At 43.2% G+C, this 17,487-nt stretch overlaps 1 protein-coding gene across 2 annotated transcripts; it reads left to right on the top strand.

Annotated features, from left to right (window-relative positions):
* Window positions 1-5,764: 5,764 nt before the first annotated feature.
* Window positions 5,765-17,477, top strand: LOC135546261 (kinesin light chain 1-like). Of its 2 annotated transcripts, none has more exons than XM_064974544.1 (12): window positions 5,765-5,783; window positions 9,577-9,807; window positions 10,016-10,246; window positions 10,546-10,621; window positions 10,871-11,099; window positions 11,225-11,312; window positions 11,602-11,703; window positions 12,697-12,870; window positions 13,090-13,189; window positions 13,366-13,546; window positions 13,637-13,703; window positions 13,906-17,477. In XM_064974544.1, the coding sequence occupies exons 2-12, from the start codon at window positions 9,598-9,600 to the stop codon at window positions 13,996-13,998; spliced, it is 1,551 nt and encodes a 516-aa protein (XP_064830616.1). In that variant the 5' UTR covers window positions 5,765-5,783; window positions 9,577-9,597; the 3' UTR covers window positions 13,999-17,477. The 2 variants fall into 2 exon arrangements, with proteins under 2 accessions (XP_064830616.1, XP_064830617.1); XM_064974545.1 differs by lacking the exon at window positions 5,765-5,783 and adding an exon at window positions 5,811-6,018.
* Window positions 17,478-17,487: the final 10 nt, after the last annotated feature.

Below are 17,487 nucleotides of genomic sequence, written 5' to 3'. Positions count from 1 at the left end.
TACACTGAAACTCACATCAATACCTTTGTCAGATAACACTGCCCAGGGACTGCGGTTTTAAATTAGCCGGCTGGCTAAAACCGATACTTTTACTGAAACGTTGATTAATGTGCACTGTCTCTGTAAAAATGTAATAAACTCAAACTGTTAAACGAAGAATGTATGCTATTGCTAGCAATCGAGAAAACTGACTGAATGATTCAAACTCCTCTGCTTATGCTCTCCAAATGGACGTAGTCTGTGAGGGCCGAGATTCCCATGCATTGACTTTTGTTCCCTATACATGTCGGGGGATGCTCTTTCACGAGGATATATTGTTCTGTCTCACGATTCCTGAGCATGAAACGGCAAATGGGATGCTCAGTGTGCTACGTGGCTATATTGACGAAAAATGGTGGGCTTTTGCACAGATGGCTCCATCTATCACGGGACGGCGGGCAGGCCAAAGGGACTCAAAGGAAATACCCTGCCGTCTCCCTCTGAGTATTAAATGCTGCGTTCAAAACAACTGAGAACTCGGAACTGGGAACTGGGAAATCTCAAATTCCGACTTCAGTGCGTTCAAGACAGCTGGGACGTCGTAAAGAAATGAGCTCTGACTGGGAAAAATAGTTTTGAACAGTCATCCAACTTGGAATTCCAACTCGGGAACTCTGGCCTCTTTCTGAAACTCTGACTTTCCGACCTAATGATCACTGATGTCATGATTTGACCTCGTATTTTCCTGAGTTCCCAGTTGTCTTGAAAGCACCATAAAACTAATGGTAGGCTACCCTTTACCAGCTCATGTATGTGTGAAGTTGGATTCAGTGCTCTCGTCTGCAATAAAAACAAATAATCAATACAGGTTAGACGTGAAAGCAGAGATGATGTGCTCACTCTGGTGGTGAGATAAGAGACATGTCAGACTAATTTGCAATTGACTGCCCCACATTAAAAGTATGTGATGGTGAATTGAGAAGACAATCAGAAATACTGCTAGAAGGTTTGACTGCCATAACCCCAAATAAAAAAGTAAACATTGGCTGTTAATTACATACTTTTTTGTGGTCATTGGCCAAAAACAATTGGGAACCCCTGATGTACATGTTACAGTGTGTCCACTATGTTAGCCTGTTCATGTACACTTGTTTACATTCATATTCCATTTCTCAGGGTCACCAATTATTTGTTTAATTGCTTACTTACTTTACATGTTGCCACGAAGACATTGCATAATGCCCACCCCCAAACACACACTAACCTCCATACACTGACTGATAGGCAGTCATCCAACTGTCATATGATTCCCCCCTCTCAGGCATGGCCAGTATGCACAGAGACAGCCGTCCAGTGTGCGTCAGTTGGTGTAACGTTCGCTTGTACCATTTGCCAAACCCCCTGGACACAGACGCATTGATCACATTCCCTGCGATTAACACAGGCTTTCCACAAACCCATATCTTCTGGAGCCTTAAGCCCCACTGCAAACAATGAGCTATGGGAAAACACACACACACACACACACAATGTCCTGTTTCAATATTGAATGGACAGTCCACTCTGCAGGACTACATGGACGCTGGCTCGTGTTATTATATAAAGGAATGACGGGCTGTCGTGGCATAAACCAGGACAGTTCAAACCACTGACATCAGTTGAAGCATCATTATATATTATTTTTAATATTGACATCACACTAGAAAGGGAGGGTGCACTTTATTACATTGCCAGAGATATAAACGTAGAATAATATTGTATTGTTATTAATTAACCTCACATTTTATATTATATGAATTACATCTCGCTTTTTTGTTTATTTTTTTGTTGTTGTACATACTGGGTCTGGCTCAAAGGGAGACCTAAATAAGATTGCAGACCTAAATAAGATTGAAATCACAAAAGTGTAAAACATAAGGCCAACTGGCAAACATATTGCCACAGATGGAAAAACAAATAAACATTCTGGTCCACGCCACTGAATTTTGAATTGGGTGCAGAGTGCACTGCAGGGTCACTGATGCTGCCAAGCAGGTGACCTGATCTGTCCCCTGAGCAGTGTTCACCTAGGACAAGATCATCACGGACTTCAGGAAACAGCAGAGGGAGCACCCCCCTATCCACATCGACAGGACTGCAGTGGAGAAGGTGGACATTTTTAAGTTCCTCTGCGTACGCATCACGGACAAATTGAATTGGTCCACCCAAGCTGACAGTGTGGTGTAGAAGGCGCAACAGTGCCTCTTCAATCCCATGAGGCTGAATAAATGTGGCTTGTCACCTAAAACCCTCACAAACTTTTACAGGGGCGCAATTGAGAGCATCTTGTCGTGCTGTATCATGGCCTGGTACGGCAACTGCACCGCCCACAACCCAGGGCTCTCCAGAGGGTGGTGTGATCTGCACAAATCATCACTGGGGGCAAAGTACCTGCACTCCAGGACACCTATAGCAACCGATGTCACAGGAAGGCCAAAAAGATCAAGGATAACAACCACCCGAGCCACTGCCTGTTCACCCCGCTACTATCCAGAAGGCGAGGTCAGTACAGGTGCATCAAAGCTGGGACCGAGAGACTGAAAAACAGCTTATATCTCAAGGCCATCAAACTGTTAAACAGCCATCACTAGAATAATGTGTACATATCTTGCATTACTCATCTCATATGTACAGTGGGGCAAAAAAGTATTTAGTCGGCCAACAATTGTGCAAGTTCTCCCACTTAAAAAGATGAGAGAAGCCTGTAATGTTCATCATAGGTACACTTCAACTATGACAGACAAAAAAAAAATCCAGAAAATCACATTGTAGGATTTTTAATGAATTTATTTGCAAATTATGGTGGAAAATAAGTATTTGGTCACCTACAAACAAGCAAGATTTCTGGCTCTCAAAGACCTGTAACTTCTTCTTTAAGAGGCTCCTCTGTCCTCCACTCGTTACCTGTATTAATGGCACCTGTTTGAACTTGTTATCAGTATAAAAGACACCTGTCCACAACCTCAAACAGTCACACTCCAAACTCCACTATGGCCAAGACCAAAGAGCTGTCAAAGGACACCAGAAACAAAATTGTAAACCTGCACCAGGCTGGGAAGACTGAATCTGCAATAGGTAAGCAGCTTGGTTTGAAGAAATCAACTGTGGGAGCAATTATTAGGAAATGGAAGACATACAAGACCACTGTTAATTTCCCTCGACCTGGGGCTCCACGCAAGATCTCACCCCATGGGGTCAAAATGATCATAAGAACGGTGAGCAAAAATCCCAGAACCACACGGGGGGACCTAGTGAATGACCTGCAGAGAGCTGGGACCAAAGTAACAAAGCCTACCATCAGTAACACACTACGCCACCAGGGACTCAAATCCTGCAGTGCCAGACGTGTCCCCCTGCTTAAGCCAGCACATGTCCAGGCCTGTCTGAAGTTTGCTAGAGAGCATTTGGATGATCCAGAAGAAGATTGGGAGAATGTCATATGGTCAGATGAAACCAAAATAGAACTTTTTGGTAAAAACTCAACTCGTCATGTTTGGAGGACAAAGAATGCTGAGTTGCATCCAAAGAACACCATACCTACTGTGAAGCATGGGGGTGGAAACATCATGCTTTGGGGCTGTTTGTCTGCCAAGGGACCAGGACGACTGATCCGTGTAAAGGAAAGAATGAATGGGGCCATATATTGTGAGATTTTGAGTGAAAAACTCCTTCCATCAGCAAGGGCATTGAAGATGAAACGTGGCTGGGTCTTTCAGCATGACAATGATCCCAAACACACCGCCCGGGCAACGAAGGAGTGGCTTCGTAAAAAGCATTTCAAGGTCCTGGAGTGGCCTAGCCAGTCTCCAGATCTCAACCCCCCCATAGAAAATCTTTGGAGGGAGTTGAAAGTCCGTGTTGCCCAGCAACAACCCCAAAACATCACTGCTCTAGAGGAGATCTGCATGGAGGAATGGGCCAAAATACCAGCAACAGTGTGTGAAAACCTTGTGAAGACTTACAGAAAACATTTGACCTCTGTCATTGCCAACAAAGGGTATATAACAAAGTATTGAGATAAACTTTTGTTATTGACCAAATACTTATTTTCCGCCATAATTTGCAAATAAATTCATAAAAAATCCTACAATGTGATTTTCTGAATTTTTTTCTCCATTTTGTCTGTCATAGTTGAAGTGTACCTATGATGAAAATTACAGGCCTCTCTCATCTTTTTATGTGGGAGAACTTGCACAATTGGTGGCTGACTAAATACTTTTTTGCCCCACTGTATATACTGTATTCTATACTATCTATTGCATCTTAGCCTATGGCACTCTGTAATTGCTCATCCATATATTTATATATTCCCTCCTTTACTTAGATTTGTGTATTAGGTATTTGTTGTGGAATTGTTAAATATTACTTGTTAGCTATTGCTGCAGTCAGAACTAGAAGCACAAGCATTTCACTACACTCGCAATAACATCTGCTAATCATGTGTATGTGACCAATCAAATGTGATTTGATTTGACATGGGGAGTAGTGACGCCTTGCGCTCAGGCCTGGCTTCCCTTATAAGGTATGGGTCTAACTCAGTAGCCACACAAGCCCAGTAGCTGAACCATCAATCACCCCGATAGTATAACTGTCTACAGAAACCCACAGTGTGATCTGCTCTCTGTCTCCCTCTCTCTTCATCTCTGTAGAAGATGCCACTGTGTTCTATAGTCCATGTTGGTCTCTAAAGCCTTGCAATTTGTTTCTCAGATTGCTCCTGCTCTTGCCATCTTTCCCATCACTCTGACTTTTCCTCACGATTTCTTTCTGGTTTTCGTGCATCCTTAATATTTGCAATGAACCTTTTTACATGAATGTTGTAATTCATTCATTCTGGGAGGCCTGCACATCAGATATGCTGTCCAATATCCACAGACATCAATACCTTTTAGTTGACTTACATTCTCTTTTTCACTCTTATATCTAAGCCATTATTAAGTCATTGCTCTCTTACTGTAACTAATGTTGATGCCTCGTACAACCCTGCCATCACCACTGTCTCAACTAATACTGCTACTCCTAATGTTTATTATTCTCCCTGGGCCATGCCTCCATCCCATCCCACCCTTTTAATCTGCTTTGTTAAAAACTTGCCAAGTTATATTAAGTCCCCTCAGGATTCCACTACCCCTTTTACTCCACCCAAACACACCCCTGTCCCACACACACTGGCCCCCACCTTTCTGTTATTTCTGGCTATTTCGAAGTCTGCATGATAAATACAACACCATGCAGTGATGTGTGGTGCAACTGGGCATGTTTGTGTGTTGTGTTGTGTTGTGTTGTGTTGTGTTGGTTACAATGTAACTGACTTATGGACAATAACCACTGACTCAGCAAATTAATTATGCACATACCAATTCCTTACTTACAATAACAGTAACACTGTGCACACACGCATGCAGCATATTCCTAAAGAATACCACAACAAAAAACGCATTTCATGGAGAAATAGCCACAAACGTGTTCATAACATCAGAATACCAGTTCTGGTATGTAGCACTTTGAAAACTAAAATGTCATTCCCCATTACAGTCTAATAAATTGAGAGCCTGTCATAGATAAATATAATTTATATCATATTAAATACATCATATATTATTTGAATATATACCCTTCATTTGGGTGACAGTCAGCCTTACAGTCCTGTCTGTGCTGGTTTGTCCCGTCACTCGCAGTTCGGAGCACCCACAGATAGATGGCCTTGTCCCCAGACGGAGATGACATCCATCTACCGCGGTGCATGGTGGGAATGATCTGATCAGGTAAGCTGAAATGAGAGTCTGAGCCGCAAGAACAGGTGAATGATTACTGAATTACTGTAGGACTACTGTTAATGCCGTCGTCTAAATTTATCCGTTATCTTGGTCCCATGATAAACAAATAGTGAATGTTTTCACGCGAACGGTCCAATTAACTTTAATGGGAGCCCAAATAAAAATCGGAGATACGTGACAAAAAGAGGGCGACAACTCGACAAAAGCCTGGAATTAGCAGCAAGTAGGTTAAAAATAACTTTGTTGGTAGTACTCTTGTTAGTGTTAACATCAATGTGATCTTTGACATGTGGCTCATACTTTTGTCGTTTCTATGGCTGCATTATATCGCAGTGTTCTTCATTTTCTTCTGCATGATTGTAGTATGTCATCAATACATTTATTTGTCAAAATTCATTTATTTATTTTGATTAATATATTTTTGTCTTTATTTGTCGTAGCCTACCCAGTATACTTTCCCCTATACCATTTTAAACGCGTTGACAAAGCCACAACAATACACCGGCCTAACCATCTGTTGTTATTGCCTAATGTTATACAAATTCGTAATCCATATAAAACCGTGAAGGCAGACACAGTAGTAGCCTATGGCACAAGTCCTCCTGTACACGGGCACATGTTGTTTATGTTGTTGTTTGTCTCTGACAGGTGGTTGCATTTCTCCCATAGAGGTTGCTCCTCTGTAGGCCTATCGTAACTGTTGGCCTATCGTAACTGTAGGCTTATCGTAACTGTAGGCTTATCGTAACTGTAGGCTTATCGTAACTGTAGGCCTATCGTAACTGTAGGCCTATCGTAACTGTAGGCCTATCGTAACTGTAGGCCTATCGTAACTGTAGGCCTATCGTAACTGTAGGTCTATCGTAACTGTAGGCCTATCGTAACTGTAGGCTAATCGTAACTGTAGGCCTATCGTAACTGTAGGCCTATCGTAACTGTAGGCCTATCGTAACTGTTTCACTATTTTTTTATTTAGGTCTACTGACCTGTCAAAGTGCCTTAGTGAGTGTATAAAATGGTCAAGGACAAAATAACGCATTGTAAAAATTATATATTCTCATTTAATAGGCCTGTTCATCCATAAAACATGACATTAACTCATTTGATTTGCACACAATAAAGTAGGTAAAGTAAGCTTGATTTGAAGCATACTGTGGGAGGGGGGAGGCGGGTAGGCCTAACTATTCAGTCATCACATTTATTGCTTTCAATTGATCAGGCCCTCCTGAATCTCACCACCACTTGTATGATATAGAATTTCAGGCACAACACAAAAACTTTAGATGATGTTAAATAGGGTCTAAGCTACAACCTATACAAAAATGAAGCAAAAAATGGAGTTGACATTGACTTTAAATGTTTTATTATTATTATTTTAAATAAATAATCAAATATATTGAACAAAAATAGAAACGCAACATGCAACAATTTCTACGATTTTACTGAGTTACATATAAGGAAATCAGTCAATTGAAATAAATTCATTAGGCCCTAGTTTATAAATTTCACGACTGGGCAAGGGCGTAGCCTGGGAGGGCATAGGTCCAACTTTATATGTTACATTTATATTTTTGTTCAGTATAGTTTGACAACACTATTAGTAAGCTTTTAAATTATCTCAAACTCAAAAGTGTATCTTTTCCAGTGATGAAGACATTGATGTCTCAAGGTATGGTGGAGTATGCAAAATGGGCCAACTTTGAGTACTTTTATCTCCTGAATGTTTTAGCATTCATGTTCAGAAAGTCACTTTCTGACCACTTCTTCCATGGGCAAACATGTATGGAAATGTACTGTATGTTTAAATCAAAAGTGATGCTGTCAAAAAGTGATTGAATTGAAATGGATTTACCCAAATATTAAATAAGTTCACCACTCTTTTCAACTTTAGATCCGTTATTGGTCCTTTATAAACTGACTGCAGCATGCGTCCCAATCAATTCCAATGACCCCTGTTGTTCACAACTGCCATACGCTGCTCTCCTCCCAGGAGCCACGAGTAAACCGATATCCTTGTGTTAATGTATGGTCTGCTGCAGCTGGCCTGCCTTTTGGTGTTATGCTGATGCAGCCTCGTGCTCAGGCCCAAGCACAGCTCACTCTCTTGTTCCCCAAAGACACCTGTTTCTCCTCTTAGGCGCTTGGCTTCACAGTACAAACCTCCTGTCCTGTACTCCCATTAATATTGGTATGGTGAAAGGGTGATCAGAGGTCTTTTATGCTCAGGCTGCCCATCTGGTTTTCGAGAAGCCAACCTTTTTAAATGTATTTTTTGAGGCCATCCCCTGTAGCCGTGCTGCAAGATGCATCAACATGTTATTACCACAGAGAGCGAGGACCATGAAATAGAACACCCAACCAGAAATAGAACACCCAACCAGAAATAGAACACCCACTACTATGTTTTATTTGTATCTCTACCAGGTCAGGGTTGATATTGTTGTGGGTTTTCATTTAATGTCAGAACTGCACTCCAACCATATGATCAGACCTTTTCTCTCTGGGCCTGTTTTCATTGTACTACACATCCCACTCCAACCCCTCAATGTGGCATGAAGGCCCATTGACCAGGAAGTAGGCTACATCATGTGTTATGACTTGAGTCGGCTCCAGGCTTTATGCCTTCGGGCTCACAGAGCAACATCACACCGTTGTCCCAGGATGTGTTTTACATACAGTACAGTCCCATAGGTGTCTGTATTGGCTATTCACTGTTTCCTTTGGCTGCCAGAATGCATAGTTATTGTGGTTATGAAAGTTTGCATAAAAATACCCAGGCAGATCACTTTACAGTTTCAAAGGCTCTGACAGGCTGTCAGGTCAGCATGCTGTTGTCATTGGTGACACCCCCCTGTGGTGGTAAACATAGGCTACACTTGTAGTTTTGCACTTTGCATGGAACATTTTATGTTCTGATAAGACATTTTGTTTTGTAAAACAGCTATAGGACAAATAAAATGGATTGTTGTCATTATGGTAGGCTTGTGCGTTATTAGTTTGGTTAGAAGTGACTTATCCCCTCTCCTTTCTCCTCTGTGTGTTTGTCTTTGTGTGTCTAGGGGCTGCTGTTTGTGAGACATCTCAGTTCAGTACCAGCTGTATTTTACTGTAAATCACTAGTCACAAGTCTCTTTGGCGTACTGTCAGTGGTAAAATGATAGTTGCATTTGTAAAGCTAGTTGGTTAGCCAGCACATTGTCATAGTCCAACACAACATTGTTTACTGTGGAGTGTTGCCATTAGCCATATTACCACCAGTGCACAATTCCATGCTGCCATTGAACACCGCTGTTGGACCTTTATTCACTTGGTGTGTTCCATGCATATACACTGAGTGTACAAAACATTAAGAACACCTGCTCTTTCCATGACAGACTGACCAGGTGAACTCAGGTGAAAGCTATGATCCCTTGTTGATGTCACTTGTTAAATCCACTTCAATCCGTGTAGATGAAGGGGAGGAGACAGATTAAAGAAGGGTTTTTAAGCCTTGAGACATGGATTTTCTATGTTTGCCATTCAGGGGTGAAGTAGTGAGGGTCAGGCGCAATGGTTTGTGTTAAGAACTGGAACACTGCTGGGTTTTTCACACTCAACAGTTTCCTGTGTGTATCAAGAATGGTCCACTATCCAAAGGACATCTGGACAACTTGACATAACTGTGGAGTCAACATGGGCTTGCATCTCTGTGGAACGCTTTCTACACCTTGGATAGTCCATATGACCATGTACAAGTATTTTTTTAAATGGTGAACCCTCCCCTTCCTCCTCCTCCATCCAGGGTTGAGCTTAGAGTGGCACCATGTTGTCTGGGGAGGAGATTCTGTGCAGCACGCGGCAAGTGATCGCGGGCCTGGAGGCGCTTCGTGGCGAGAACCACACCCTCCTGGACGACCTGCAGAAGGCGCTGGAGGGCCGGCCGGTGGCCGACAGTGGCAGTGTGGAGCAGGAGAAGAGTGGGATCATCCGCCAGTCTCTGGAGAGGATAGAGCTGGGCCTGGGAGAGGCACAGGTGGGATCATACTGGAGATGAGGGAATGTATGGAGATAGTAGAATGCATAAAGACCGCATAATGGGGGAAGTTGTCTTATTGGCTGTATTTTGGGTGTGTTGTATCTGTACATGTGTATATATGCACACCTACTTCACTCTCTTTCTATTTCACTCTCTATCTATCTTTCTTTCCCTGTACCTCCTCCCTCTCCCTCCTCCTCCCCAGGTGATGATGGCTCTGTCGGCCCACCTGGGCTCCCTGGAGGCGGAGAAGCAGAAGCTGCGGACCCAGGTACGGAGGCTGTGCCAGGAGAACCAGTGGCTGAGGGACGAGCTGGCCAGGGCCCAGCAGAGGCTACAGGACAGGGAGCAGGTGGTGGTCACGCTGGAGGAGCAGAACAGACACCTGCAGTTCATGAGCAGCATCCGCAAGTACGACCAGGAGGAGCCCCCACCGGTATGTCACAGACCACCACAATCAGGGTCATATTCATTAGGCACCAAACGGGAAAAAACAAACTGATACAGTGAGGAACTACCAAAACTTGTCTAATGAGAAATGTTTCGCTACGGTGTGTCCTAATGAATATGACCCACTACATGGTGCATGTGTTTGCCTCATCTTTTATGTTATGACTAAAGCTAAGCTGTTGGTGGCTTATCAGAACAGGTTGATATGTGTTTCTCTGTAAAGTTCATATAGATACTCCCCTCAGCTCTGCACTATAAATCTAGTTATGTTTACTATGTCGACAGGAAGACAAAGAGACTGGCTCCACCAAGGAGTCCCTAGATGACCTTTTTCCCACGGACGAGGAGGAACAGTCACAGAGTATGTGCACTCGTCAAATGAGACGGATATTCTTGTCTATCAATCTGCTGTACAGACGAGCTATGCATGTATGTGTGCCGGTGTCTCGATGTGTCTCTCTGTGTTGCATAGTCTGTCACTCACTGTGTGTTTGTATATGTGTATATGCACAATATATTTGCCAGTGAGCATATGTGTCCATGTATGTCTGTGTTCATGTATATTTGTGTGTCTGTATGAATGACTCTACCTCCCTCTCCTGTCCCCCAGTATCTCAGCCCCACGGTAGCAGTGCGGCAGCAGCGGCCCAGCAGGGAGGCTATGAGATCCCGGCCCGCCTGAGGACCCTTCATAACCTGGTGATCCAGTACGCCTCCCAGGGCCGCTATGAGGTGGCCGTGCCCCTCTGCAAACAGGCCCTGGAGGACCTGGAGAAGTCCTCAGGCCACAGCCACCCTGATGTGGCCACCATGCTCAACATACTGGCCCTGGTCTACAGGTGATTGGCGCCACGTTAGCCTAGCATAGCCTCGATGCTAGGTCTTACTGTGGGAGATTTCTGTAGTGTGACAAGTTAAGTTAGCCGTGTGCTAAAGCTAAAGGCTGTTTCGCTCTTCTCTGTAGAGACCAGAACAAGTACAAAGAGGCGGCAAACCTCCTGAATGACGCATTGGCCATCCGGGAGAAAACCCTGGGCATAGATCACCCTGCGGTATGTTCCTCTATAGTCTATAATGAAGGTCAAGGGTCACCAAAATGGACAAACCGCTAAATAAGATGTCTAAAACATGCATAGCTAATGACTTTCCCCAGCTCAGTGGATAAGCAGCTACAATATGTAACTAGTGGTGTAGTGGAGGTTAACCCACCTTTTGTGGAAAAATTAAAATATAGGGAGTGTTTCTTTTTTCACTGCGACCGGCGATCAGAGTTCACCCCCCCCCCCTTTTTTTTACCACTACATCACTGTATGTAACTAACAGTACTGTATTTGTTTATAGGTGGCAGCCACACTCAACAATCTTGCTGTACTTTATGGAAAGAGAGGGAAGTACAAGGAGGCTGAGCCACTGTGTAAGAGAGCCCTGGAGATCAGAGAGAAGGTAATGAGGCAGTAACCTAGCAGCACCGTGACTAGAAACCCTGCCATCTGATGGACCAATGGCAACTCTGCAAGAATTCTGTACTACATAGCACTGCAACCATACTACATAAAACATTGGGGTCATTACTCAAAAAAAGTAATATTACCTATGACTCATAACTTCTTTAAACAATAAATAATTACTTACTACTCCCTGGGAAAAGTAATTTGTTATATTACTTTTGCGTTACACCCCAAAATGTTTCACATTCTCACTCAATGTAAACAATGTTGTGTTTCTCGCAGTGGAGAGGTGTTTCTCGCCTGGACACAGTTGACATTTTACTGTTATATTCTTGTAATTGTATCCTACCAAATCAAAGTAATGGGAGTACTTCCGCTCTGAGAAACTCAATGTTTAAGATGCTTCTACTACTTTCCATCTCCCTCACTAAAGCAGTTAGTAGTGTGTGTGTGCGTGAACAGGAACTTTGTGAGAGGGCGTCAGATGAAAACCATTAGAATCTGGGGCGGGGGGGATTTAAAAAATATATTTTGCTCTGTCACAAATACTTATTTGGATCAGTAACTGTAATAGGAAATTAATGATAACACAAGTAACAACCCAAAAATGTATCAGTAACTGTATTATTTAAATTGGAACAGTAACTGTTGTTTTTTATTTATTTATTTTACCTTTATGTAACTAGGCAAGTCAGTTAAGAACAAATTCTTATTTTCAATGACGGCCTAGGAACAGTGGGTTAACTGCCTGTTCAGGGGCAGAACTACAGACCTTGTCAGCTCGGGGATTTGAACTTGCAACCTTTCGGTTACTAGTCCAACACTCTAACCACTAGGCTACCCTGCCGTTATATTACTCGTTACCGCAAAAAGTAATTTAATTACTGTAACGCATTACTTTGTAATGCGCTACCCCGAACAATGCTTATTACCAAAACCTGCCTGTTGATCTTCCTTCACCCCCCTCCTCTCTTGTTGTCGTGGGCAGGTGTTAGGCACGGACCACCCTGACGTGGCAAAGCAGCTGAACAACCTGGCGCTGCTGTGTCAGAACCAGGGCAAGTACCAGGAAGTGGAGCAGTACTACGAGCGTGCCCTGCACATCTACCAGAGCAGGCTGGGCCCCGACGACACCAACGTGGCCAAGACCAAGAATAACCTGGTGAGGGATGGAGAGGGAGATGGAGGGAGGTGTAAAAAGGGGGAGTGGACATGGTTGGCATGGTCACTGGGCTAGATGATACCATATTATTTGTGTGTATAATAAGCTATACTTGGGTAGAAGTGGGGGACATAGACACACGCATGCAGCTTGGGTCAATCTATCTGAGGTGTGATTGCGCTATTTGTGACTCTAGTATTGCTGTATTTCTGGCTACAGGCTTCATGTTACCTGAAACAAGGGAAGTACAGACAAGCTGAGGCTCTGTATAAAGAGATCCTGACCCTGGCCCATGAAAAAGAGTTTGGATCTGTGGATGGTGAGAGCAAAGTCATAATATGCTCTTTGAAACCTGCTCTCTAGGTTCACTAGCATTTTGACCCTAAAAGGGTGTATGTATAGGAATAATAATGTATCTCAGATATGTACTGTAAATAGCTAATCTTACCGGAATGATGCCACTGATGTGTATCCTCTGTGATGTTGGTGTCTCAGGTGAGGTGCGGGATATCTGCACCCACACGGGAGAGGAGGGCTCCATGCAGGATGGGCTGGGCAGTCTGAAGCGCAGCGGCTCGTTCACCAAACTCCGCGAGTCGATACGCAGGAGCAGCGAGAAGCTGGTCAGGAAGCTGAAAGGAGTCGGAACTCAGGATACCACCCCTCCGACTCCTGGGTAAAGACCAAGTCCTCATTCTGCATGTGTTCGCTCTCAAAATTATGTTAAATTTGTTACTCTCACTCTCTCTTTCTTGTTCTCTCTCAGGATGAAAAGGGCTAATTCTCTGAATGTGCTGAACGTGGGTGCGAGGGAGCGGCAAGAAGCGGCAAGGGTGAGCATCCGTTTCTGGGTTCTGGCTTTTTCTCACATTTCTGTACAATATGATTGTTAGTGTTTATTCATCACCTTTCATTTTAAGTGCTTCATATCCTAAGGCATTTCTCTGGCTGTGTGTCATCAAAATCAATGTACTGTGTATGTCATTGTTATACACATACGGTCAGACTAGTCAAATGTTTTGTATGTTCTTCCAGGGCACCAGCGACCTAACAGAGAACCGAACCCTGAGCTCCAGCACCCAGAGCCTAGCACGGCGAGGGTCCCTCAGCTACACGTCTGAACACTAGCCCCCCCTCCCAACAATTAGGAAGTACTCATACAGCTCTGGCCCCGACTCCACTCTGTCTGTGGATTGGCCTCTTGCGCCGACATGGGTCACTCCACCCCTTTCCTGTTTAAATCGAACACTGATCCATTATCAGTTGAGGTTTGTTTACTGCACTATGTTGTAGCTGGGGGAGGCCACTGGTACTCCTTGCCTGCTGTCTGCTAGTTTCATCCCCTGGTGCCCCAGTTCTGGGGTATAGATTAGGATACACACAGCAATGAGGGCTGGTTTTGAGTGACGCAGATGGTATCCATTTCAGACCAGTTTAATCTGGAAATGGAATTACATTTAGCTTTTTTAATGATTTAGTAATGCTCTGTTGTGACTTACTGTACAAGGAGGGAAATGCTTGAATTCTTCAATGATTGATTGTTCACAATTATGAACATGTTAATTTCTATTAAGGTAGTGTCTGAAGCTATTGGATATTATCTAAATGACTGTAGCTATGCATGAAAAAATACCTTATTTATACAATGTGTTTTTTAAAATGTGTTACATTCTGATTTTATCTTCTTGTGTTCATGTTTACCAGCGGTTCTCGTGTTTTTGGCACTAGATGATTTTAATTCCAAAACACTGATCTGCACAAGCACAATTAAAACAAAGATTTACTAATTTACAGTGGGGAGAACAAGTATTTGATACACTGACGATTTTGCAGGTTTTCCTACTTACAACGCATGTAGAAGTCTGTAATTTTTATCATAGGTACACTTCAACTGTGAGAGACGGAATCTACAACAAAAATCCAGAAAATCACATTGTATGATTTTTAGTAATTAATTTGCATTTTATTGCATGACATAAGTATTTGATACATCAGAAAAGCAGAACTTAATATTTGGTACAGAAACCTTTGTTTGCAATTACAGAGATCATACGTTTCCTGTAGTTCTTGACCAGGTTTGCACACACTGCAGCAGGGATTTTGGCTCACTCCTCCATAAAGACCTTCAGGTTTCGGTGCTGTCGCTGGGCAATACGGACTTTCAGCTCCCTCCAAAGATTTTCTATTGGGTCCAGGTCTGGAGACTGGCTCGGCCACTCCAGGACCTTGAGATGCAACTTACGGAGCCACTCCTTAGTTGCCCTGGCTGTGTGTTTCGGGTCGTTGTCATGCTGGAAGACCCAGCCACGACCCATCTTCAATGCTCTTACTGAGGGAAGGAGGTTGTTGGCCAAGATCAAGCGATATGGCCCCATCCATCCTCCCCTCAATACGGTGCAGTCGTCCTGTCCCCTTTGCAGAAAAGCATCCCCAAAGAATGTTTCCACCTCCATGCTTCACGGTTGGGATGGTGTTCTAGGGGTTGTACTCATCCTTTTTCTTCCTCCAAACACGGCGAGTGGAGTTTAGACCAAAAAGCTCTATTTTTGTCTCATCAGACCACATGACCTTCTCCCATTCTTCCTCTGGATCATCCAGATGGTCATTGGCAAACTTCAGACGGGCCTGGACATGCGCTGGCTTGAGCAGGGGGTCCTTGCGTGCGGTGCAGGATTTTAATCCATGACAGCATAGTGTGTTACTAATGGTTTTCTTTGAGACTGTGGTCCCAGCTCTCTTCAGGTCATTGACCAGGTCCTGCCGTGTATTTCTGGGCTGATCCCTCACCTTCCTCATGATCATTGATGCCCCATGAGGTGAGATCTTGCATGGAGCCCCAGACCGAGGGTGATTGACCGTCATCTTGAACTTCTTCCATTTTCTAATAATTGCGCCAACAGTTGTTGCCTTCTCACCAAGCTGCTTGCCTATTGTCCTGTAGCCCATCCCAGCCTTGTGCAGGTCTACAATTTTATCCCTGATGTCCTTACACAGCTCTCTGGTCTTGGCCATTGTGGAGAGGTTGGAGTCTGTGTGATTGAGTGTGTGGACAGGTGTCTTTTATACAGGTAACACGTTCAAACAGGTGCAGTTAATACAGGTAATGAGTGGAGAACAGGGGGGCTTCTTAAAGAAAAACTAACAGGTCTGTGAGAGCCGGAATTCTTACTGGTTTGTAGGTGATCAAATTGGTCATGCAATAAAATGCGAATTAATTAAAAATCATACGTGATTTTCTGGATTTTTGTTTTAGATTCCGTCTCTCACAGTTGAAGTGTACCTATGATAAAAATTACAGACATCTACATGCTTTGTAAGTAGGAAAACCTGCAAAATCGGCAGTGTATCAAATACTTGTTCTCCCCACTGTATCTCGTGAATGTGATGCACAATCTGTGTATTGGCTTCCATATTAGGTTATGGTAAAGGACTCTCCTTAGTCCACAATATTACAGCAAAATCTCTACTTCCCAGTCCAGCTGTAGAATGCCAAGTAATTATTGTTTAAGGCTTGGCATTCTGTGAAATATGTTTAGCCAATTTCATTATGAGCAGATATAAAAAGCATAAGGGGCGCTCCCAAGTGGCACAGTCTAAGGCACTGCATCTCAGTGCTAGAGGTGTCACTACAGACCCTGGATAGGGCGTTAGGATTTGTAAATAAGAATTTGTTCTTAACTGACTCGCCTAATAAAATTGATGGCCCAAAAGTAAAAGCACTACAGTATGTGCCTGTATATAATCTCTTATTTTTAAATTTGTCTCAGTTTGGGATACATTTACATTTTTTGGGGATAGCTGGCTCTAATTTAAATTCCTTCTGGAACATGTTTTAAAATGATTTGATTTTGTTGATGTAGCCTATGCATCTTATTCAAGATGTTAGCAAGTCAAGTGTTGTTAATTCACTGTGGCGGTATTGGCACGTGATCATTGAAAGAGCTGTAGAGGAGTGACTAATGTAGAAAACCTAGATTGTTAACCCCCATTAAGATGGATTGAAGGCGTTAAATGCAGATTGCGACAAGGTCGCCAGTTCGAATCCCAATGGGTCTTATTTTCCAACCTTAACCACATTTCTCATTTGATGTTCTCAATGACAGACTGAACAGCTTTATAAATGTGGAGACATGTGGCACCCTCCCTCATGCTGCTGCAGTGGACTAGAAACTGGGATAGGGACCAGAAGGCCACAGGTTCTAATCTTTCCCATGCCCTTTTAATGGTCTACACTGGTCTAAAAAAAAAATAAAGTGCACAATCCGATCAGGACACAGAATGCATGTTAGAACCGGGGATAAACTGACAAAAGCACAATAAGGGCTCTATTCAATATGTATCAAGCGTTTCAGATTGAGCCAACATATGCAGCGTTTACCATGAATGCAGTCTTCGCCAACACGGGAACATAGCCTTTACATTTTAATCACGCTGTAATGCTGAACTTCAGCAGTACAGATGAAATAGAATCCTACTTATGTTGAACTCTTGCTGTTACGGAGAGCTTTCTTTGCAGATTGTCAATGTTATTGAAAATGACAAATGTATTTAATAACTGGAAACCATAGCAAACAAAATGGCAAATAAAGTATATTGAGTCTCTTCAATCCACTGTGT

The sequence above is a fragment of the Oncorhynchus masou genome, chromosome 9, assembly GCF_036934945.1.
Source record: "Oncorhynchus masou masou isolate Uvic2021 chromosome 9, UVic_Omas_1.1, whole genome shotgun sequence".
Taxonomy (NCBI): domain Eukaryota; kingdom Metazoa; phylum Chordata; class Actinopteri; order Salmoniformes; family Salmonidae; genus Oncorhynchus; species Oncorhynchus masou.
The sequence above is the reverse complement of the archived record's forward strand: the minus strand, read 5'-3'. Positions and strand labels throughout refer to the sequence as shown.

Excerpts from the sequence above, each read along its gene's own strand:
- LOC135546261 (XM_064974544.1), top strand. The coding sequence starts at position 9,598 with ATGTTGTCTGGGGAGGAGATTCTGTGCAGCACGCGGCAAGTGATCGCG. Across the intron at positions 13,547-13,636 it reads ACCACCCCTCCGACTCCTGG|GATGAAAAGGGCTAATTCTC; the intron begins GTAAAGACCAAG and ends GTTCTCTCTCAG. Across the intron at positions 13,704-13,905 it reads AGCGGCAAGAAGCGGCAAGG|GGCACCAGCGACCTAACAGA; the intron begins GTGAGCATCCGT and ends ATGTTCTTCCAG.